The 24,850-nt window shown below is 38.3% G+C and overlaps 1 protein-coding gene across 2 annotated transcripts in view; it reads right to left on the bottom strand.

Moving 5' to 3' along the window:
• Positions 1 to 3,018: 3,018 nt before the first annotated feature.
• Positions 3,019 to 24,850, bottom strand: part of LOC113497708 (apoptosis-resistant E3 ubiquitin protein ligase 1) — a 37,203-nt gene continuing 15,371 nt past the window's right edge. For both annotated transcript variants that reach the window (XM_026877395.1, XM_026877397.1), the window contains 16 exons: positions 23,517 to 23,682; positions 14,850 to 15,058; positions 14,622 to 14,761; positions 14,403 to 14,543; positions 13,932 to 14,040; positions 13,377 to 13,567; positions 12,901 to 13,099; positions 12,381 to 12,574; positions 11,996 to 12,160; positions 11,401 to 11,578; positions 10,915 to 11,060; positions 10,267 to 10,410; positions 9,715 to 9,888; positions 8,988 to 9,140; positions 4,713 to 4,907; positions 3,019 to 4,264 (listed from right to left, as the gene is read on the bottom strand). In XM_026877395.1, coding sequence (XP_026733196.1) covers positions 4,094 to 4,264; positions 4,713 to 4,907; positions 8,988 to 9,140; positions 9,715 to 9,888; positions 10,267 to 10,410; positions 10,915 to 11,060; positions 11,401 to 11,578; positions 11,996 to 12,160; positions 12,381 to 12,574; positions 12,901 to 13,099; positions 13,377 to 13,567; positions 13,932 to 14,040; positions 14,403 to 14,543; positions 14,622 to 14,761; positions 14,850 to 15,058; positions 23,517 to 23,682 — 2,675 coding nt within the window. In that variant the 3' untranslated portion in view covers positions 3,019 to 4,093. The remainder of the gene's footprint in view (positions 4,265 to 4,712; positions 4,908 to 8,987; positions 9,141 to 9,714; positions 9,889 to 10,266; positions 10,411 to 10,914; positions 11,061 to 11,400; positions 11,579 to 11,995; positions 12,161 to 12,380; positions 12,575 to 12,900; positions 13,100 to 13,376; positions 13,568 to 13,931; positions 14,041 to 14,402; positions 14,544 to 14,621; positions 14,762 to 14,849; positions 15,059 to 23,516; positions 23,683 to 24,850) is intronic.

The following is a 24,850-nucleotide window of genomic DNA, read 5'->3' as shown; positions in this document are numbered from 1 at the left end:
TGGGGCCGAGCTATAGCATTACAATACTGCTACTTGTGACTACCATATCATAGATAACTAACCAACTAACAAAAATAGAATAATTTTAGTAACCGACTAGTAATTTGTAGCAAATCATTTAAATAAAAGTGGTGTAATACCATTTTTATACATAATGATAACAATACTGAATAATAATAACTATTTGTTTGTGTCAATTATAAAATTCAATAATATCTTACTTAAACTAATTGACGAATCCATCGACATTTAAGAACCGAAATTAAAAGTGCAGCTTCCTGCGACAAGTCTCGGCTTTATAAAAACAACTTTAAATCATGCGTATAAGGTTGATTTTGCGATAAATGTTAAGAAAGAAATTTAAAGACAGTTTCCATGCTCACTTCTAGTGTTTTTAAATACCAATGGATGAATCAAAAACAATAATTACGGTTGGTTATTAGTTAGCTAATGTTGTGTTACTCAGTTTAGGCCTATTGATCTGCTCGTCCCCACACTACATTAACGTTAAGATGTAGACGATCTGCCGCCGTAGAAAATTACATTTCCACAATTATAGAAAACACTCGAATATATGGAACAGCTGTTTCTAGTTGACAAGACTGAATGAGTAACGTGTTTCCACTTCAATACTTAGTTATTTACTGTTCATAATTAATAAAAGGTCTTATTAATAAATTGTTGCAAGTGTCAAAGCTTGTGGAAACGTCATTTGTCTATGGAGGCTTGTGTGATGCGGAGATAATTTGCATTAAACATGTTAATTTGTTTGTATACCATAAAAAAATGTATAAATTATAATATTGTCATATGAACACTTAATATTAATAAACAAAATTTGAATAAACGAAGTTTGAAATGGGATCATTTAACATTTGTGACTTACACTTTTGTTCATTTTATGATCATTAAAATAATAAACATATAAAATAAGAATATGAGAATTATCTCCGTTTCACGAACCAATCAATTCAATTTGGAATATTATATTTACAAGATAGTAAATCTATAATTTTACATAAAATTAAATAAAGTTTGTTTTGAATTAAGTAATCTTTGTGTATAATTAAGAAGAATTATTTATCATACCTGTCACTTAATACAGTTTTAGTAAAGCAAGTAATTCATTTTAATGGCTTTTGTTATAAACTCATTAAACATATTTATATAAAAAATAACAGCGATAAACTAATCCCAATATTAGTATTTACCAATACTGAAAATAAAAAGGATTTCTGATGCGTCAGTAAAATTATATGTACGTATGTATTGTAAGTTTTATTTGTGACTGACAAGTATGATAGTAACATTAAAAGTATACTACAATATAATAAAAATACAAAACTATAACTAGCTTTGTGACCAGTAGGGCTGTTTGTGGGGAGTAGACATGCATAGATAACTCACCTAATAACAGTAATTAAACTATTTACTTAATGTGGCAGTGAAGAACATTCACTCGTTGATATATTATGTAAAAATATAATAAACTAAATGGTACGATAGATAGACTAGTATACAGTTATAAACATAACCCTCGTTCTGACTCAGTCGGGTAAAATACTTGTTGAAAAGTAAATAAATAGATTATGACAGAATATTACAAAGTGTGTATGTATGTCTGCTCCCCACTCCAAAATGCAATCATATCGCAAACTAAGATTACTGAATACAAAGTGACTAGAACAGTAACGACGTGAAGACCTAGCCAGCTAAATTATAATTATCAATAAATTACATTGATTGAACACTAATCATTGCTTTTCTTATATTATTATAGAGTTGTCAACATTCCAGAATTTAGGCGTGTAGCTTGGACTGTTGAAGGAAATTAATGCATTATGACACTTTTATATTTAATAATTAAATTGCTTTTTTCTTAATGTTTTTTGCACAGCTAACCGAACTGCATAAATCGACCTTATGATTAGACGCTTTAGTTTCATTATTCATTAACTTGAAAAAAACCTTTTTAATATGAATGGTCCTATTAATTATAATTCAAAGTCCAAGTCACGCGTCCTTCAGAATGCTAACCCTTATACATCAATATACAATCTCTCATAGAATCATACGATCACTGGATTTATTTAGAATTACTTTATAGTTAAATACAACTTTGGAGTTTATATTGGAGTTTTAGAACAGTTTAGGCCAAAATAGATTTGTACTAAAATTAAGATATCGAAGATTGCGTTTCGAATTTTATTTAATTACAATAATTACAGTGGGTCGATATGGCTGTAACAGTGAGACACCATTGAGGGCAGGGTATTGCGTTGCCTCGTTTAAACAACGGGAACAATATTATATCTATCAAAGCTTTAAGAGCTCGCAGTGCAGGCACTGGTCGTTAAATAAATAAGTTCCTATATATTTTCATTTCTCGTCTCATAATTTATAATTACATAAAACTCGAAACTCATCTCTTTGTTTTATAGAAAGTATTAATAATAGAAGCTCTCAATAAAATAAACATCATTAAATAACAATATAATTAAGAATACAGTAAATACTTTTCATTTAAAATAATATTGCGTCCTCTGAGATAGAATCTACACTACTTCGATATAAGTACGGTATCACTACGTTGACACTACTCTTAACGAGTGCTTTACGAAAGAACATTACCCTCCTTTTGATACAGTCAGGTAACAAGTAAATGCCTCGACAAAATGCTTATAGCCTCATTAATTATTGTTATTACTTAAAACAGATAACTTTATCTATTGTTTTTCATTATTCAAATAAACATTTAGTTGTAGGCAATCAACTTAAATAATCATTGTCATACAGGAGAATATCAGAGCCCTACTCCAAGTCCCTGATTGCAGCATCGTTAGAAAATTTACATTTCATTTCAATGAATTACCAACTTCTTATTTACATACATTTTAGTCATCCGAACAGAGTTTCCACTTATAGAAATGCCATTATCTAGATGAGCTGCTCAGGCAATAACGACTAAGGAAATTTTCAAGGTAAGCAAATCTCCCCCCCCCCACCCCCCCCCCCCCCCTAAGATTGCAGATTACTCAAGTCACTTGCCTACAACAATGCAAACCTTTTGCTTATTTCCAAAACGAACTAATTGAATTGCTACGAATATAACTATTAAATTATCAACGTGCTGTAAATAATAATACTACAATAATACGTAGCCGTGACAACCTTGAGTTAAGCAATACAGTATAATCAGAATGCTAATAATACGCGATTCGTGACTAACCTTAGTTTATACATTCAAGTATAGGCTAACAGCTTACAAAAGTAAAAGCGTGCTTCTTAATTAATATTAAATTTAAAATGTACAAATAAATGTGCTTTATTTAATCTCACTGCGTCTTAATACGTTTTTAGTTTTTTTTTTTTAAGTTTAATCGCTCCGTTACATTTTCCGTTTATTTATATTTTATCGGATCACTTTTCTCTTAATATTAGTGTAGACAATTAACATAGATGTTTCCTTAACTTGTTATTGTCATACGTTTATCAATTCCATGTAGATGGACTTCGTCTTTGGCAGGATTCCAATATTATTTAAAGGCTCATGGTCTCGCGGGCCCGCGTTAACTTTCATTCGTCGCCTCGGTATAATGTTTGCTTGGTTTGCATCAATATTTCTAACACAGTTTTTATATTGTGACTTCAAATAGGTATATTCAGTATTAAACTGGATATAGCTAAGTTTTTGGTAATAGTTAAGTTGTGACTAGTTATAATACACGGGCCACTGTGTGAGCCACAACGCGAAACGATACGTTCGTATAACAATTTGACATAGAATTATGACTAGATCTGTCGTAGGCTCGCCTGCTTATGCTTCCAATTGTTCATAGTCCAACAATATACTATATATTGACAATTATTGTTTTTGGATGCATTACTTTCAAATGAGCAATGATTGATATTGAAAACTTGTTCGATTTCTTAAATTTATCCATTATTTCGATCATCCTCGCTCGATTTTTATAATATCGATTAACTAATCGATTTGAATCGATTTTCACAACAAATCAAGTGCGTTTACACTATTCCTTTTTACATGTCATACCGAACCGAGCAAGTATGAGAATTTTGATGTATAGTTACATTATATCATGCCGAAGCCCTCGCCGCCTTCGTTGATGGCCCACAGTAGGGCGTGGACGAGCTGCTCGTAGCTGTCGTAGTCGGGCAGGCAGAGCTGGTTGAAGCACGTGTGGGCAGTGGGCAAAGCGCCGAAGTTGGGAGCTGCGGTTATCTGGAACCGAGGATTCAGCTCCTGGAATGGGAAATGGGAAATTTAGTAACATATACAGTAGGTATTCTTTGGCCATGTGTACCCTGTGTTGGTGAGAGACAGAAGGGTTAAATATAATTATGCATTAATCACGTAGTATGGTTTGGTGGAAGCTCAACTTTCTTTATTTCATGCCGGCTCAGGACTAAAGACTCCAATTGTTTTCAAAAGTAGTTATTAATAGCTAAGCGCTTGTGAATTTTGTTATCATTCAATTATAGTCTGAAAGCTAGCTTTGCTAATTTACGCTGTTTTTGCAAACTTTTAATAATATTGTGTACTGTAATATTTTATTTTTAACAGAGGAACTTATGGATTTTCTTGCCCGTTCTTCTCCATAAGAATGACACTTTGGAACCGTGCAACTAGAGTCATTATTGTAACTTTTTAAAATGGCCTATTTGTAATAGAAATGTATAATGTGTGTGACCTGGAAGCCGCCGGGCGGCAGCTGCGAGCAGCCGGTGGTGAACTGCAGCAGCCGCGCGCGCTCCTCGGTGCTGAAGTTGGCGAGCGCGGCCCAGAACCAGCCCAGCAGGCGCTCCCAGTCGCGCCCCGAGCCCGACACCAGCGCGTGCGCGCGCCAGTCCGACACCGACACCTCGCCCGTGCCGCACACCAGCAGCTGCGCCACAAACCAGACTCTATGCTCACTCACAGCCCATGTATGCAGTAAGATAGTTATGCAGCAACGTGTAGGTATGCACACTTGGTCGCACTCGCTCTAGCGGTGACCGTTCAATAGAGCGGAGTAATAAACAAACCTGTCGTGTTTAAACCATACTGATTGCGGTAAGCACGGCCAGCGCTAGAATTTCATGATGTAATTTGACCGAACTCAATTAACCTAAAGGTTACTTTGGTATTTATATGTTGATATTTTTGTTGTTAATCATGATAAGCGATTAAAGTCCATTGATAATAATGGTGACGATCCATAACTCTATACATCATATAATAATTAAATTTTATAACACTATAGTGCAAAGTCTGCCAAAGATTATGTGCATCCTCGAATCGTACTATCTATGATTATTTATAATCAAATTATCAATACGCCCTTTGGAATAGTTCACCTACATCGGATGTTGTCTATAAACTAAAGCAACATGTGACAGAAAAAAAACTGTTTTGTCCCATACTCTTAAGTTTTCTCAAAGCAATTTAGTTAATGACTTGAGTCTGTGATTATTTTAAAACTATGTAAAATTCAATTTATTGAATTCCTTAAGAGGCCGGTGTAAGCAGCGCGCAACTGCAATTCGACGCGAGCCAAAAATCGGACGAAGCATTGCTATCTCTATCGGACTTCTCGCGGCGCAGTGCGCAGCTGTGTGCGTGCGTGTAGTACGTTTGTAGCGAGTCATTCATAATGACTGATAACCATTGCATTGTACTAATTTCGTTCAGTATTTGCTTTATTTTTGTTATTTAATTTTCGGAACCGTTGGTGAACACACAAACCAGTACTGCTTTTTTTGGAAATTATTCTACGATGGCTATATCAGAAGATGTTAAACTTTTAGTTTAAAACATTCACTATTTACGAAATGCGAGCGAATTGCATTTCGTATATTTTAAGACCGCTAACAGCATGTTTTCAACTTATTTTTTCTGTATTTTCAACAATAATATTCTTAATATCATTTTAATAGGAACGTAGATTATACCTATAAATAAATGCGGAAAACGTCAAATACATTGTTCTGAACCCAAAATAAGTTGCTAAGGCACTTGTGTTATGGAATCCAGATACAACGAATGTACCACAAACACCCAGACTCGGGAAAATGTAGAAATGTAAATTTTTACATTGACCCGACCGGGGAACGAACCCGGGACCTCAGAGCTAGCGACACCTTGAATCCGGTGCGTACGCCTCTCGACCACGGAGGTCGTTACATACAATATATCAAATATATAGTTATAGTAGTAGCACATTATCAAAAAAAAGTGGAAAAACAATAAGTTTTCATTCATGATTTTTGGTATTACGGAACACAACCAAATTTATCACAAATCTGGAACGACATTAGCGCTGTCGCATCAAAGAAAGATAATATACCAACATACCGTAACACACGCATATCCACTTTATTCGAAATTAAAATTCTATAAGTTTAAATGATCAAGAGTATGTTCTCGTTATGAAACTACCTAACTAAACGTCCCTAATAAAATAACAATTATTACGTAAGTAATCCAACTCAGGTTTCAATTTTTTTTTGCTATAAGAGAGAGAATTGTTTGACACTATTCCATTTCTTCCAATAAATCTTTTTCTAAATATTTCACTCCCACCACATCCATGTATTGGCTAGAGGCCTCCGTCGACTCCGTCGTCACTCGCCTATACCTACGCGATAATCACCTACAGCGAGCGACAACTGTTACTAAGTTCCGTTTACAATTTAAAAGTAGGTATGCTAGAGGCGGTTTATTTAAATATTATATTAAACAAATATTTCGTCAATAGTTAGTTAATAAGAAATATATTTTTTTTAATACCTACTTTGTTGAAATTTTACTTTGCTTGTAGGTACGTAGTACTGTGGAGTCTGTGGACTATAGTACGCTTGAACTGTGACGTAGCGTAGGTAAATTCTGAATACAAAGGAATTGCCCTCTTGTGTATGTAAGCATAAGGTGCGGTTTAAAATGCACCAGGTGCGATGGAATCTTTCTACGCTTTTATAATGGCGGCTTTCTTCGAGATCAAAGAAGTGCAACTTCTGGTAGGTGGTATTATTCTTTACTAGCTTTTCGCCCGCGTCGAGGTCGGTTATATCGCGTTTCAAAAGTCCAGGATAAAAACTATCCTATGTTCTTTCTCAAGGTCAACTCTATCTCTGAATCAAAAATTCATTATAATATTAGTAGGGATTCTGTACTGTGTAGAGGTGGCCACAAACCAGCGTTGCCAGACGTCCTGATTTTGGCGGGACGCCCCGATATTAAAATCAAATTTAAATGTCCCGCCCGGGGCAGGCTCGGTCCCGATTTTCGCAGAGAACTTGACCGAACGTGGCAGATTGCTGAGAAAGAAAGTCGCGTAATGAAGATAAGAGTGTGGGAGAGAGAGAGGCGGATTCACACCAAGTACGAATCTAAAAAAAAAGTTCTATCAATTTTTCGCGGAGTTAAATAAAAAGATACAAATTTGAAATCCTTTAATTACACATACGTGTTTTTTAACTATGTCCCGCTTCTGACAGAAGAATCCCGCTAATTTCACTCAAAAAGTACCAAAGTCCCGACTTGTCAGAAAATAAAACTGGCAACGCTGCCACAAACTGATCTGAGTCGTGCTTCGATTCAGAGGTAGGTACTGCTGCTTTCGTCTTCAAGATTTATGACATTTTGTGTATTTTCTAGGCGTAGAATATACCCTTTTGGTTCTATCTCTTTCCAGCACAGGTCTTCTTACAGTGCTAATAGATATACCAGATTTTTTTTCATTCTTTTTGATAAAAAGCTACTCCCGCACTAAGGAATAATTCACAAACATACAATTCACATGCACAAAGACACCCAGCCTAAGAACAAGCATTCGTGAATCACACAAACGCTTGTCCTACACAGGGATCGAACACGCGACACGTGGCGCTTAGTGGGTTAGGCGGGATGACCTCAACCGCTCGGCTATCCGTGTAGTCAAATTGAATGAACATATGTACGTGTCAAAAAACCTTGACAAATTATTTTTTTTTTTGCCATTTTGTCTTGAACCATATAATTTCAAATTCAAATGCTACAACAAATACGTTATAACACTCAAAGTTGAAGTAAAGGAGAAATCCAATTTACATTGACAAAGAAGGTATTAATCTAGGCGCGCTATAACTATAGCCGAGTAAAGCAGAAAAAAAGTAAACATAACCTATGTGCTCGCCCACGCTCTACCCTTTGTCCAATTTTTTTTTTAACTATTTATTTTAATTATCACTTATTCTGTCGTCGTCAAAAATGAACAACTAAAAACAACAAAACAATATTTACATAGGTATAATACCTAATAGTTATAATGTCGAACCCAACGCCAGCGCATGCCACGGCGACGTGTATACGTGAACGCTAGTGTGAGTTTCTGCCATCGCACACACACCACGAGCAGTGCGTACACGCACACAAACACAGCGTGTTGGACGTTGGTGAGACATGCGACAGCGATAATATCATTTCAGATTTGTGATAAATTTGGTTGTGTTCCGTAATACCAAAAATAATGAATGAAAACATATTATTTGTCCACTTATTTTTAGATAAATTGCAACTATATAATCTGTGTTCCTATTAAAAGGATATTAAGAATATTAATGTTTTTAGTACAGAAATATTAAGTTGAAAACATGCTGTTAGCGGTGTTAAAATATACGAAATGCAATTCGCTGGCATTTCGTAAATAGTGAATGTTTTAAACTAAAAGTTTAATAGGAACCTAGATAAATACCGTCTGCATCCGAATAACATAACTTTAAGTCGGTGATATGTTCGTAGCGATAATGATTTTGGTATTACGTTTGAATGGAAAAGTATTCGTTCACCGCACCCTTAACGGGCATCAGCAGGTCATAGGCATATGTTACATAGGACACATTTAGGAACCGCGAATCTAAAGAATTATACGGCGTAGCACTACGAGAAGAAAAATTACTATTAATTTTGTATAACTAGAGACTCTATATAGCTGAATGAGTGATATCACCTCGAGCTCGTTCTCGTCGAAGATGGCGAGCAGGTTGTCGGGCACGAGCAGCGTGAGGCCGCGCAGGAAGGCGTCGGTCTCGGGCCGCACGCGCGCCGCCAGCCGCCACTGCGCCAGCAGGTCCAGGTACGACACCTTGCTGCTGTTGCGGACCTGCCCAGCGGTACACGGCGTCATCGATTATGTCCACATGGGAAACAAGGGTCACTGTGTTGTGTGGGGACCGAAAACACCATTATATGGGATCGATCTCGTTCTAATGGGGAAAAGTTCTTAATGTGTTGTGGAGGAGTGCATTGAGCCTACTTGTTTCGACGAGGTATACTGGCCTGCTTGTGAATGGACGGTATATGGAATATATATTCAATTAAAACTTGAATTGGGAATACTGAACACAGCTGGTCTGACCTAGTTCTAAGATATAAAGTGATAGTGTCGTTTTTGTCATATAGTCAAATTTAAGCTGTCACTTTGTTTGAATATTATTTGTAGTGAGCCCCACTTCTAACCACTTGACGCTAATTAATTCTAGCAAGACAACACAAAAAACTAGTAATTATTTAAAGTAGCTATAATAAAATTACATTTTACAGAACCCGCAAGGTCATAATTATTATAAGCCTTCAATGCTTCTACTGGGCGAGTGACCAGTTCCGATTCGATAGTAACCTAACCTATTAAATCTGGTTGAATGAGTTCCTATCGGTTCCGATGAGTATCAGCTCACCCTGATGGTGGCCCCGTTGGGCACGAGGTCGTGAGTCTCGACCAGATGCCCGCGCGCGTCGTACACGTCGTCCGCGAAGTACAGTTCGGGGACGGAGTCGCCGCTGTCCAGGTCTGTCTCCAACACGTACTTGATCTTCGACAGGTACAGCTCGGGGTCGTCTTGCTCGAAGTACTGCGAGGAAATGTCTTATTAAATATGAGATATTGACGACTAGAGATATTATAGCTAAAACAAACGCCGTAAAACTTCACCTTAAAAAATATTTCTAAAGATTTTTATACTTTACACTGGCTATTGCCTATTTGTTTATTGTTTAACTACTCGCTCAGTGAAGAATTTAATAATTATGTCGCGAGGTTCTCATACACATTCAAGTCATCCAAACTCAAACAAAGCTTGTCCCAAGCGGAAATCGAACTCATGACAAGTACTCAGTGAATTTTGACGAGGCAATCTTTATACCACTCGGTTATCTGTGCAGTCAAATTTCGAAATTTTCTATGCTCAAAATCGACTATTTATTATTACGTTGTGCCCAGTAATACCGACCTTGTAATGCACCCTGAGGCCTATGATCTGCGCGAGGAAGGACCTGGTGAGTCTCGCCCGCACCAGCTGGCGGTAGGAGCCGCCCAGCGCGCTCTCGTACAGGCACTTGCCCACCAGCTTGCCCGCCAGCTCGAAGTGTTTTAGCTATAGACGTAATATATTCAAATTCTCTTACAAAATACAATAAATATAAAGCAGGTGCATAATTTTCCATCGACCAGGCAGTAGGTACAGTTAACAAAACCTAAATCCAGTTAAACCTCTTCCAAATGGCATAGGCAGAAGCAAGTTGCCAATTATCTCCCAGATTTTTTTCACTTAAAAATGTCTGTAGATTATGAAAACAGAATTTGGCATACTTTTATAGTACATCTATTTCAATGTGAAAATTAGTATTTGCTCAACAAGAATTGGACATTTATAGACTGCTATAACTTTTATAATAGTAAGCATTTCAGAATCAAATTTTAACATACTAAAAATTTTTGGGGGTATTGGAACACATTCACAGGCAAATAAAGCGATCCTTATCATTTTTACTTTTGCAGTATCCAACAAGGTCCAGTACTTATTACATTTATAAGATCTCTCTCAGAAGTGAAAATCTTGAGTAATGAAGAGCAAAGCATTGGTAGTAACGTGTGTTACCTTGAGATGCGGCGGCCGGTCGGGGTTGGGATGCACGAGGCCGGTGGGCGAGTCGTGGAACGACACGAACAGCCCGAACTTGGCGTCGAACAGCTGCGCGCACAGCAGCGAGAACCACTCGCGCCGGACCCCGCCCCAGTCCACGCCTGACACACAACACAGTGCCTATAGACCTGCTGTGGCTCGCCGTACAATCAGGAGACTATGTGTGGCTAATGTGTTACAGTTACAAAACTATAAGAACATGATACGGCACCATCTTTACGTACACGCAGCATTCGCATTTGTGAATCATGTCTCAATTTCGACAAATGAATACAGCTTAGTTAAACAGTTAAATGATTGTAATTGGTCTTGATGATTTGACGCTACAAAAGTCTCATGTCAATAGAGGAACCTTAAAATATGGGCAAATTCTTACTGATTTTTTCCAATGGATAATAGACGACGTAAAGCCTTTGTGTGTGTGTACATGTGCAGACATACCCTGCTCCCCCTGGAAGGTGACGTCGAAGTTCTTGCACCAGTCCTGCACGGTGAAGTGGCGCGTGGCCTTGAGGCTGGACCGCAGCAGCTCGGAGCGCAGCACGCGGATGGCCAGCTTCTCGTGAGGGTGCCGCGCGTGGGCCTTGCGGATCTCAGAGTAGAAGAACTCCTGCTTGTTCTGGACATCATGTACGCAGGTTAATATTCTCTGCTGTCGAAGCGAGCTTACGAACGGGACCCCCTCCCTACGTCATCTTAAGAATAAGAAAGCAATTGGGTCCCAAACTAGCCGGCAACTAATAAATACCTCAAATAATTTAAACCGTTGCATCAAATAATTATGACTCTGCTTCAAGAAATTTATTACAAAAAGCTTAAAATGCAACGTTTAAAAGTATATCACCATGGAATAAATTACGAAGATAATATTTAAGTTTAAAAGCCGTATTTAAGAACGACACTGAGTCAAGAGTCACTTTCAAGTGCCATTCTGTCTTTGTCACGATCAAGTAGTGTCAAGAGAACTAGACATATAAGAGGGTCACGTCAATGAATACTGGCGTAAGAATCACCGAAACCTATTCCGCTCTCGTACCTTGAAGGTATCCTCTCCGCCGCAGTTGGCGATGAGCAGCTGCGTGAAGGTGGCGGCGATGAGGTCCCGCTCGGCGGAGACCAGCTCCAGCTGCGGCTGCACTCCGTCCTCCAGCGTGAACTCCCCGCCCGGGCCAGAGCCCGCCGGCGTCGGCTTCAGGATCAACTGTACAACGGACACTCTCCAAATGATAAAGTAGAACACTACTATTACGACTATAATGAAGCACATTTCGGACTTGAAGAAAATACACCGATTATCCCCACCCGACTAAGAAAAAGTTTAAGTTGTTGAGTATGAAGTTTCATGGTGCATCTCTGCCTGCCTGTCTTTACAAAATAAACTTTGATGAGGGGCAGGCCAACTACTCGCAACTTCTCCTCACCTTGGTAGAGGGGCAGAGTCGGAAGCTGGTGATCCTCTTGGGTATGAACTTGAGGATGTAGTCCTTGAGCGTGAGCTGCTTGGGGCTGATGCAGCACAGCACCCGGCGGGGCTTGCCGGTCAGCAGCCGCGCCTCGTAGCAGATGTTGTGGCGCTTCGACGATATGTTGCGCTGGACTGTTGCGGTGTCGCTAGCTGTAAGGATACTTTGTTATAAGAAGCGATGCTTGTATGGTATGTAATGAAAGTTGACTAACAATGAAAGTTGACTGACAACTTCTCAATATCACTCTGCAAAAAAAAAACTACTGTACAAAATAATAATATAGGCTTGGCATCTAAATACCATTTCTATGTCACTGATAAATGCTAGTAATTAGGTTTTTTTTTCGCCTTGACTTTGTCCTTCATTCTACTATTATCTGACGATAAATATCAACAAGATCTTCTGATATCATATACTAGCAAAATTTTTTTATCAACACGTTCAAATACTTGTAGAAGCTACAATATCAGCGTACCAGTAAGCACGATGCAGTCGAACTCCCCGTTGTGCAGCAGTATGTCTTCGTAGAGCACCTGCGCGCGGTACACGCCGGCGCGCTCGAAGCACAGCGACATGCTCACGCGCTGGTTCACGTTGTCATACGTGAACGTCGCCGAAGACGACAGCTTCTCGTCCACCTCGCCACCCAGAGGGTTGATTTTTATGGAGAAACCCTAGAAACACATAGTATTTTGCTATAGAGCCCTGACATTTATTAAGCGATTTCCGCATTTCGAAATTTAATCCTTGTGTCGCGGGGAATTAGACAAATATACAAAACACGCAAAAAAGCACACCCAGACTCAGAAACAAGCATTCGTGGATCACACTCATGCTTGTCCATCGCGGGGATCGCACTGTGGGCTTGGTGTGGTGAAGTCAACTCCTCGACTACCCGTGCAGTCACCAAGTGTTGAGACCTAATTAGAATCTGTATGCATGGCGCAGTACCTCTGGCGGCTGCGTGTCGGGCAGCGGCGCGGGGTTGTCGTAGTGGTCGCGCGGGTGCACGTGCAGCGTGCGCGCGTGGGCGGCCGCCCACACCAGCGCGTGGTGCGCGCGCCCCACGCGCGAGCGCCGCGCCTCCACGCGCCCCGCCGTGAACCAGCGCCGGAACGGACTGCCGCTGATGGCCACGCCGCCTGCACCGAGCATCACAAAAACCGCTTCAATTGTGTCGGACCCGGATTTAATCGGCCGTTACAATAACAGAACTTTTTCTAAATGAAGAATAACATTTGTCGGCACGACAAGCGGAAGAGAGCTGAATGAATAAGTATGGGTTTGCGATTTAAAAGAATAAACAGTATTAAGAATAGTTGCTGTTAAGAATATTGGGAGTAAACAATATGCTTACATATATTGTTCTTAATCACATTCATATTACAGTAATACATCATGAAAGATCCCTCAAAGCAGCACTTGTTAGTAAACCAAGTATTTCAAAGAGCAAACAAAATGGTTTAAAAACAAACAGAAATTACTAATAACATCAAAGATGCTTACCAATCATAACAGACACGATGTAGACGCCAGCAGTCCTAACGGTAAACTTCACTCTGGCGGTGTTGGCTTGCGCCGGATCTCCTGAACCTAGTTCTACCACAGCCGTCACCTACAACATACATGCAAACTTGAGACCTCTAAAATTGACGAAATTGTTGATTAAAAACCAATCTACTAAAATAGGTACGAAAATGCCTAAAATGCTTTAGATAAAATTTTAGCTAAAACGAAAATTCTTCAAACAAACAATAAATATCAAAGTTTGGTACAAAGCCAAAATGTAAAAGTTTGTCTTGCAGTTAAATCTTGCAATAAGCGAATCTCGACCCAACGGACATGCTTTATATTCTAGAGGTGCATTTTGTGAGAACCAAATCTTTATGTTACCTTGAATTCTGAAGTGATTACAAATTGTCTCGTGACCTAATTAAAACCATGCTAAGTATAAGACAATACCAAACTCACGATTACCTTCCTGGTGCCGTGGGATATGGAGACGGACAGCTCGTCGGTATCACAGATCGGGTACGGGTGACCGTTACGTTGGAAACAGTGCACGGTGAAGCACATCGTCTCACCTACTGCTTGGGGTTCCGTCCAACCCCATTCAACCTATCAACAAAATTATCATACACTCCAAAGTCCAATGCAATAATAGTTTGTCTTAAACCCATGAAGACAGAGGCCTACCTTACAACTAGGTGGGTGCAAATATTTGCCAGTGACATACTGCAGTAGCGAGTGCTTCGCTTCCGGCGCTAGGGAAGGCTGCGTCATGGCCGCCAGGGTCACCAGACCGCAGACTGACACTGACACGACCAACATGCCACCTGAATTGCACACCCATCATCAGTTATAGATTGCCTATTTTCCATCTGGTATCATCTTTAAAGATGAAACGAGTTTGATTTTGCATACCCCAAGTCCAGGCGTCCTGGTGCTTGCTGTTCTTAACCACAGCACTCCAGAGGTCGGCCTTCAGGGTTTGCAGCGCCTCCTTGCCAGTGGGTAGACTCTGGCGCGCCGCCGACCACGCTCCGAAGTCCTTGGGGTCAAGGACGTGGCGCGCCGTGCTGTCCTCCAGCCAGTACACGTCCTCCAGTGATGACACATCGAGACTGAGGAGTCTGTCACCAAAACAGATGGTCGCATAAGAAACAAGTACTTTAAGTTGTTTAAGATACTACGATTTTTGCTAAAGTTACGTGTTATTTGATTCACTTTTGTGTGAGAAAAGTATCGTTTACTGAAAAGATCCACTTAATGGAATTCATCTAACAACCTAAAATATCACATCATTGAGCAAACTTTTGGAAAATTGCAATCCATTTACAAATGGCCGTTAAGTCCGGTGCGGGCCATTACCCGGCCGAAGCCTGTGAGGCAAGACGTGGGGTGCGTTTGATTGTGTTAGATGGGTCGCGGAGGCCCGGCGCGTGATGAACGACCCCGCAACGGTCAAAGATAAAGGGTTAATGACGCGAACATTACCTACTATATCAATGTTTACGAAAATTGTTATTTGTGTTGTGATAGAAATGTTTTTATTTTATACGTCATTATTGATAGTTACTCATTTCTCACTCTATTCTAAATAGCTGGAACTTAAAATAAATGTCAATGATAAGAACATAATTGATACCGCTGATGTTAATGATAATCCAGTCACTAGTTAGAGTCCGCGGTCATTAACTTCGACAGTGTTTGATTGACAGGTAACCCGACACCGTCAATCTGTAATGATAACAATGCCCTTAGTACAAATCTGGAAAGCTCACTAGAGCCGACATTGTCGTCCGAGAGGTGCGACACGGGTGATTACGTTACCGTCTACCGGATTATCGCGGGCTGACGTGAGCTTTGATTGAATCATGTCACTCATGTCCGTTCGTTCGTGTTCGACGACTTCATTAGCATTCAGTGTTCCCACGCTTTTAGGGATAGACACGTTCGACCTTTTGGCAGTGCTAGTATTAGAGTTTAGGTCGGTCTTATCAAGTAAATAAAAACAATAACACCTAGCCGCTTTTATAAGTAGAGTATGCGTGTGGTTATGCTTATTTTTTTTGCCCAATCATAAGACCAAGTTTCCAGACACTTGGAATTTACTAAATCCATTAGTAGTCATATTTCTGTGATCACAAAACTTATTAATATGCTAACTAAGCTTACTTCTCAGGTTCCTTTCATAGAAGTTTTATAAATATGCGTGTATCATATTATATTATTAGAGAGTCAACTTTCAACCCAATTCAGCATAGTATTAGTTTAAGACTTCAGCTGCAACATAATCTTATCCTCAATTCTGACCAAAGACCAACTTCAGCATTATTCTCCTCATACATAGTCATAGTTGGAAACCGCCACACTTGGTCGCACCGCCTGTGCATCCGCACCGCGCATACAATTACTTAGAAGGAGTAAAGCTACGTAACACAACATGGTAGAGTTAGCGTGCTATCGTGTTACAACTATATTCCGTGCTGTTCCATGGGGCTAGATTACCGGCCTTAACACGAATAAACAGAGGCCGTGGACGAACATTATTCATGGCAGCTCCCGCCTTCCGGCCTACATGTGTAGTTAACTCTTTATTAGGTCATATATTTTAAGTAATAACATCATAAAGAATAATGAAAGCTTTGTTGCTTACACCTAAGTTTCGCATCTCTCATATTATGCAATTTTAAAGTGCCAGTGTTGAAACTTGTGCTAGTATCTGCAGTTGCTGGCGTAAGAAAAATGCATGAAATCTAGAAAATATTCCTCAAACTATAGAAAAGTTTTTAAGTATATTCTATCTCTGTAACATATTATAGAAGAAAAAAAAATCATTATTCTTTAACTTACAGAGATCAAGATAGGAATAACAGAAAGAAAAGTATAACAAACACTAGGCGCCCAAATCTGTACATATTTGTTCTTCCAATCCTAGCACATAGGGATAAAAAATCCAAGAGCTATTTTTCGCCAGACAAACAAAAACCAATTTCTACATCAAATTCGCAAAAAATAGTTCCACGAGGTAAAGCGAAATATGACCTTATTTAAACTGGGTAAAAGTTACATCATCATTCTTCGTTAGTCGATCAAATCAGGGCATATCTGCAGTTTTCTGCGCGAGTGAAGTTGTAATAAATCATAGCCCGGAGATGTATAGCGTAAGAGACAAGTTCGAACGAGATACTTTCATAGAAGAGTTATTAAAAGAATATTAATCTCTATACATCGATGATCCAAATATTCGTCCTGAGTGACTTTATCGAGAAATGTTGTAATATCAAATCTCCTAAGTACCTAATGTTGTAACGATTTTTGCTGCATACAGATATTGTTGAAAACATTAACTTTTCACTTGTGGTCTTTTATACACTGCTTTAAATATGTGACTTCACAAGGCTTTATTAAAATCTTGTACCATCGTATCCGCAAAAATATACCTGAGCTTTGAGCGTTGCTTTTGCTTTGAGAGAACAAAGTGTTCTTTTCTTTTAGACATGAAAATACTTAACATTCAAATATACTTTTGACCTTTCAAGGTGTCCAATTTGTCACGACTGTTTGAAAATGCTAAGAACACAGTTATATCTTCATTATTTTCATATATAGCGTAGATACACAAAAGTAATTTTTCGTTCTGTTAATGATTAACGAGTTCAGCGACATTTATATACATTTTTGCTAAGTCTATGCACACTACGACTTCCCCGAATTGAGTGCAAAGCTAATTTAGCAGAACCATCAATCATATTCAAAGCGATTTAGTAGCGTCGCTAATTGTGGCATTAAATCACCCATGTGTACCCATATTATATGACATCGCATATTGTTTGTGTAATATCGTAGCTCTATGTTTAGTTACTGCTCAGATCATACGGCGTCTGCCTCTTGTGACATACTAATTCGTCTTTCATACCAAGCATTATTACGAGGTTTACAAAATCGCCTGGTTCAAATTTCCCCAAGAAATAACTACTTAGTTTGGCATACGCATATTGGATGCGTTTTACTAAGTTATAAAAATATCCCATAAACAAAAATTGGATTTTTTATCCGTCTAGAAATCGTATTTGACTAAGCTTTACTGATATGACGAGGTGAGTACCAATAAACGGGCGCATCTATCTTTATGGTTCGTTTAGGGCAAACAGGGCTCGACAGGGGTTCATATCAACAATTTTGAAGGTATTCTTCAAAGTTTGTTACTGCTACTTAAGATTTAGTTGTTGATGTGTTATTGGGAGAAAGTAGTGAACACTCTTTCCTACTAATCCTAGTATCCCTTTGAGTTTATCCAAATTTAAAACTAAACTGAACTGTCGTTCTGACTAGGTTTTTTTTTAAAGCTCGTTAAGATTCTGTTATTAATTGGGGTTGAGATATATATTGGAATAATATAAAGATTCCTTCAAATGAAGGTAAACTTCAATATTTCACTTTTTATGTTACAGAACTTATTAACCAACAAAGACCAAAAACAAACCCCTTATAAGTTATGAAAGACTCCAAACCTCTTTTGCTCAAAGAAAACTAAGAGAAAGAAAAAAAGAATTCCAAGCCGTTCTTTGCATTAAACGCTACACTAGGCTAAACGTATCTTCGAAGATTCCAATCCTCTGATGTTCAAACGTATTCAACCCTTAAATATTTATGCATCGAGCACAGGAATAACGATCTTTACTTTGATGTGCAGGAACCATGTCTATTGTGATCATATGAAAATGTAGAGTGGTTCCTATAACAAGCTACGTCGATATAGCTCTGCTGAGGCTAGCGAACACGAAATATTAATCAGATGTGCGGTTAGTACTGGCTAACTTCGAGTTGTGGTCAGCTTAGCAAACGTTTATAGTCAGTATATTCAGAAAGAGTTATTGGTATTTATTCGCAATATTAGAGCATTTGAGGATAACCTTGAAGGAGTGAGGCTGCTTGATACCTAAACATCTCCGAGGCGTGTTTGCATGTAAAAACTTGACGACCCTATTGACGCAGCCGCTTACAATTGATGTCTTAAAAGTAAAGTAATATTAATATTTACTGGAGAAGCCAACTTTGCAGACCATGGTGTAACGGTAATGAAGAATCCATTTCTTTTCATGTCTAGTGTGGGGTGTCGCAACCAATCAATCAAAATTCTCACACTGAACCATACGAGGGCAGAATACGTAAAGTCTGAATACTAAGAGCCCATAAAAAACACACATCAACATGCTGAACAATTTCTGTTAATACGTTCTATTTTTATTTTTCCAACAAATTGCAAACAATTCACTACATCTCAATCACTCTTTCCATTTAATTTCGTTTCTTCGCCAATAAATCCGCAATCCTCCGAAATTGAACCAATAGAATTTGCGCTAGAATTCTCGGGGGGACCATAAACAAGGCTCCTAAACAAGCAGGCCCCGAACACATACGGCTATAAATCAGTATTTGAACACTTGAAATTCAGAACAAGTTTGAGAATAACTTTAGTATGAAGTTATCGGATGTTTGGAGGATCCTTAGTGATTTGGGAATCGAATTACATTCAGAGCTAATGTCGATGCCAATATCGAAGTTTACTATTAGCTGTTACCAAAGTTGGAGAGGATGATCGGAACGGGTTGAGTTTCTCCGATAGTCGGGAGCAAAATACTTAAAATCAGGCTTTTAAACATTTGCCTCAGTAGAATTATTTTACTCTTGAATTTTAAGCTAATTATAAACACTGAGATAAATTCGTGTCCCTTTATAATGGCCAGCGCTAATTAGAATACAAGTCCATGATAATTATCTTGTAAGTCAGTTTACCACGTACGATTGTGATGCTAATAGCTTCCGTAAAGTATAATACTTATGTAAATAAACAAGCTCTGGTTGATCATTTTGATTAAGGTTTGTATAAAAAACCCTGAGTTTATGATTATATCATTTTGCCGACCCTTTATAATACCGATTAGCAAAACCAAATCCAGACCAGGCCGGAATATATTCACGTTTTCACTTAGATGGCTGAAGCCCGATCTAATGCCTATGGGCTCACGTCCCTACGCTTGATGTATGGCAATCTTTCTCGCTCCATTGAGTTCCTGGCAACTGCAAAGGACTTTTATCTCAGATGAAGTATTTTGATTTACTTTGAAGATATGGTTTTATGTCCGGGAAGTTATTTCTTGGTCCAAGTAGCGTTTTAAGAAAATTTAATAATAATTAAAGATATTAATTAAACGTTTAACGCCACTACAGGAGTTTCATCAATTTTTTCTAAACGCTTGATAAATGTTACATAAGCCTCATAAAATTGTGCAAGGTCTGTACAAGAAAATGGCAAATAATACTTTTCATTACCCAGAACATGTTCCGCTGAAAAATGAAACAAATTTTTCCCGACCTTTCATAACTGTATAGAGACAAATTCATCACTACCGACCAACGCAAATGAGTTCTATTCATGACGAGGAAATTACTGTTGCATGTATTTTGTAAGCTTGGAAAATAAAAATACGTTTATATTGCATAAAATACTAAAGTGGGCTTATAAACTGAGGTCGCTGTTGACCTAGTTGCAGCGGACAATGCTCGGTCCGAGCCAGGTGAGATTATTGATAGTCACTATCGTGTTCAATTTGCACCCGCATGCGAATCCCGAGCCTATGTTTTATCAACAGTATCTATAATATACCTTCCCCTATACAAGGATATTTTTAGTGCGACCAAAGATTTCTCCAATATCAAGCTTTCTTCAATAATAAAAATTTCAATACCCTTTTGTAGTTGAAAAGGGAAGGCGCAAGCAATGAATATGAAAACGCGCCAGATCGTCCAAATTGTGCTTGTAAATGTAAATTTTGAATGTAATAATCAAAAAGCGTGTAATAATCCGGTGCCCAAATCAGGGACTGGACAAAAGCCATTTTATTTTTTCGCTTTAACAGGCTTTTTTTTCTTGTATTTCCGTAAATAGACTAATTCAGCTTCTAAATAAAGCAATCATGATTCTTGGCTCAGTGACGAGGATTTTATTGGCCATATTCGAGGAAAAGCTAAAAGACAATTTCAAGAAAGTTAGTCACGAATTAAATATTTTTCGTTCCTTTGTTCAAATACTGAAGCCGAACTTGAAAGTATTTTGCCGCATTTCCGTATCGAGCAGACATATATGTACATATAATATGTTATCTAACACACATGACGTGCAGTCGACACAGATGTTATCTGAAAATGCAAGCTAAGAGCTGAAATACGTGATGTATTAAAATTTTGCAAAATTTTCCTTTAAGAATATGAAATTGGCGTAAAACTACAGTCACGGAAGAGCGGATTTTGTGTGAGCTCATGCAGACGTATCTCTTATTATCATTTTTATGCTTTTGCCGGAAGACTTCCGGGGAATTTGTTTGGAAAATAACATCGTATCGACTACAATTTTGTTGACCTATTTTTGAGGCGTATTATGAGTATCTATTTCCAGCATTAGCTTAATCGGGTTAACACAAAATTGAAAAGGATGTTATTTCCTGAATAATTTAATGACAATATAGCCGTAATTTACAGAGAAAAGCCTGTCCCGCAGTTTTCGGTTCTAAATATCTTTCTTGGTTTAGTTAAACTTGAGAACACTTGTGTGTCCAAACAACGTACAATGCATGACCAACTTCAAACAATAAAACAAGAGCCCTAGTGGTGTCTTGTCTTGGTGTTTGCATAGTAACTACACAACAATCCGCTATACAAAACCAAGTTCCACTCCAAAGGCAAACAGTATCAAAGTGGTGGGAACAATAAAAATAGCTTTCTGAAACATCAATCTAGAGTTTGTAAAGTGGCTCGGTGCCGGTGGTGGCCGGGCGGGCGCGGCTGAATGACTCGCCGGAGCCATTGTCGCTAACGCCGACGGCTCGGAACAAAAGCCAGGGCTTGTATCAAAATTGACACACTTTTAACAAAAGGTAGGCTGGCGGGTGTCCGTTCTGAATTTAGATGCACCTCACTTTGAATATTCACAACTTCTATTACGTCAGAGGTATTGATTTTCTACACAACTAAAGCTTCGGAGGTAATTATTTACGCTTAAAAGACGGTAATCTTATTTTTTAAATAAGCTTTATTGTTTTTCCTTCATAATGAGAGTTAGTAGTTTATATTTATCTTGTATGTATAAGTTTGAGGTAAGGGTGCATGTCACAAACCCTTAAAAACCTGATCAAATTGATTGAATTTTTTGTCTGGCACCAAGGATGTTTTAAATTCACAAGTCAACCCGGCAGAAAGGAGTTGGCCGGATCAGCTAGATTATTTATAAAACGTTAGGATAATACGATTTCCCATAAACCATTTTAGTGCTTAGCCTGTGGGTGAGTCTTGCTGGCAAAGTTCTTCCAACCCATATTTGTTCCTTTAGACCAAAATAGAAAATTTATATCTCTCAAGCATTTCATATTCATAATAACATTTATCAAAGGTCAATATGGAGGCGTATAAACGGATATTACTTCGAATATCCTTTTCAGAGCTCTCCGTTGTGGTACAGACTACAGATGCGACTACTGTCATTAAAACATAAGGTCGTTATTTCAGTAATCGAATCGGTTTTATTAAGAGGTATATACATATATATACGCCGAGTTGTTGAAGTCACCACGCCAAACCCACTGCGCGCGACGCGACTTGTCGCGAGTTCTATTACCGCGTAGCCACAAGCTTTGGTGTGATCCAAGAATGCTTCTCCCGACCCCAGTGGGTGTCCTCGTGCATTTCACTTGAATTTTAATGAAATCCCTGTAAAACAAGGAGCCAATTCCTTTTTTAAACTCCCTTTAAATTTCATATTCTCCTCCTGAACCCTATAGCCTATAGCAGCCCACTGGCAGATATCGATCTCGTCAAAATTTTAGTGTTCCGGCGTGCTACTAGTTTCGCAATCCAAATACCTATTATTAAAGGAAGATTATAGCGTTAAATGTAAAACAATTCTCTGAATGATTTCCGTAAGTATTCTTAAGTTGAATTTCCTTAAGAACAGAACCTTCTTAATAGAATTTCTTGGAACTAAGGAGTTTAATTACTTCAACTATAACTGACAATAAATTAGATTCTACTCTCATTATTGTTTTAGCTAACGAAGTTCTTGCCAACGGACGAAAGTCATTAAATTATTTAATAGGAAGGTAATCTTTTATTCTTATACAAGAATTTATTATCTTCACGATTATTTCCCCTACGTATAGTTTAATATTGAATTTATAGTAAAGTATTATCTTTATGGTCTATCGGCTAGGTGTTCTTTTTAGGGCACTATGTTTCAGATAATCATGATTTTCTCTTCTTTAAAAAAACGACTCCCGCATTAAGGAATTTAATTCTAGCGTCGCGGGGGATTTCACAAACATTCAAATCACATGCGCAAAGACACCCAGACTCGGGACAAGCATTCGTGAATCACACAAATGCTTGTCCTACGCGGGGATCGAACTCGCGACACGACGTGCTCAGTAGGTTTGGTTTGGTGACCTCAACCACTTAGCTATTCGTTATATTATATAACCAGGTCATCCCCTTGATTTGTATAAGATCAATAAATTAAAGACATAATGTACTGACTTGGTGTATGTGTGCTGCAGGCGGTGCGTGGACAGCCACTGCCGCAGCACGAGCCGCTGCTGCAGCACCTGCGCGGCGCGCCGCAGCCGCTTCTCCTCGGCCGCCGGCAGCTCCGGCAGCCGGTCCAACTGGTCCGGGGACCCGCATCCGGACAACGTCGAGATACCTGAAATTAAACGTACCGATTGAAATAATCGTTTTAGAAGAGCAATTAGATTGTTGACGCATTCGACGTATGTATGTTCATTGATCGATCCTTTAATGTAATTTGGGTTATATTCTCATGGTTATTAAAATATATTTGCGAAAAAAAATGATGACTGAAAAATATTTAGGATCCTTTATTAATACTCTACAAACAAGGTATGTTACGAAACAACCACAACACCAAATACTAAACAATTGGGCATGTTATATTAATAAAGTAATTATTAACAGCCGTTTATCATAATAAATGTCCGAACCCATTAATATCAAATGATCTAAAATAAGCAATCGAACACGCAGAATACAAAGGCATAATGGCACCCACCGTGGGGCCATTAACAACACCAACTTTTACATTACCTATTTATTCACATTAAAAGAGCGATTATAACACTTAATACAATTATAATGCAAAATCCATGTTCAGAAACCATTAATAATATTAAATTACAGTGAGAAAAGCTTTGTTGTCAGCGCGTTGCTTAGAAACGGCGCGACCTTCACCTTGGGCCTAATGGTAGTCCGCGTTACAAGAAAGTTGTTGCTAGCTTACGTCAATGGTATGTACGGTGATCTGTTACATAATGTACGCTAACCTCAGATACAAAAGGATAACAAACCACATTAATAATATAAATGATGACGTAATGAGAAAAGAGCTTTTGTTTGCCAAATAAATCGCAGATTTGAAAAATAATGTCTCAGCGAATGAATTGTATTTTTTGTGGCTACTAAACAAAAATAATAACGCAACTATTCAATTAATATTTGAAAAAAAAAAATATTTCTTATGAATGTAATTTATTAATTCAAAATAGGTAATTAATTCTTAATACTTGACGATGAAATATTCAGTCACAGGTAAACCAAAACATTACATAGCATGTAATGTTTGAACTAACCGGGAGTCAAATGAAACAATTCAGTCATTTACGCAATTTTATTATGGGGTGAGTTCACGGGATTCACTGTTATGAGTGTCTAGTCATATTCTATTGTTCACGGCCACGAGCTGTGCGTGAGTCACGCCACTGCCAAAGAACATGAAAACACACATTTGTTACCCTGCTGTTGGACACCAAGAACATATTATTTTAAAACCAAGGACTTAATATCAGTACAGACTC

This window comes from Trichoplusia ni, chromosome 9 (genome assembly GCF_003590095.1).
Source record: "Trichoplusia ni isolate ovarian cell line Hi5 chromosome 9, tn1, whole genome shotgun sequence".
In the NCBI taxonomy this organism is placed as follows: domain Eukaryota; kingdom Metazoa; phylum Arthropoda; class Insecta; order Lepidoptera; family Noctuidae; genus Trichoplusia; species Trichoplusia ni.
Note: the sequence above shows the minus strand (reverse complement) of the source record. Positions and strands in the feature narration are given on the sequence as shown.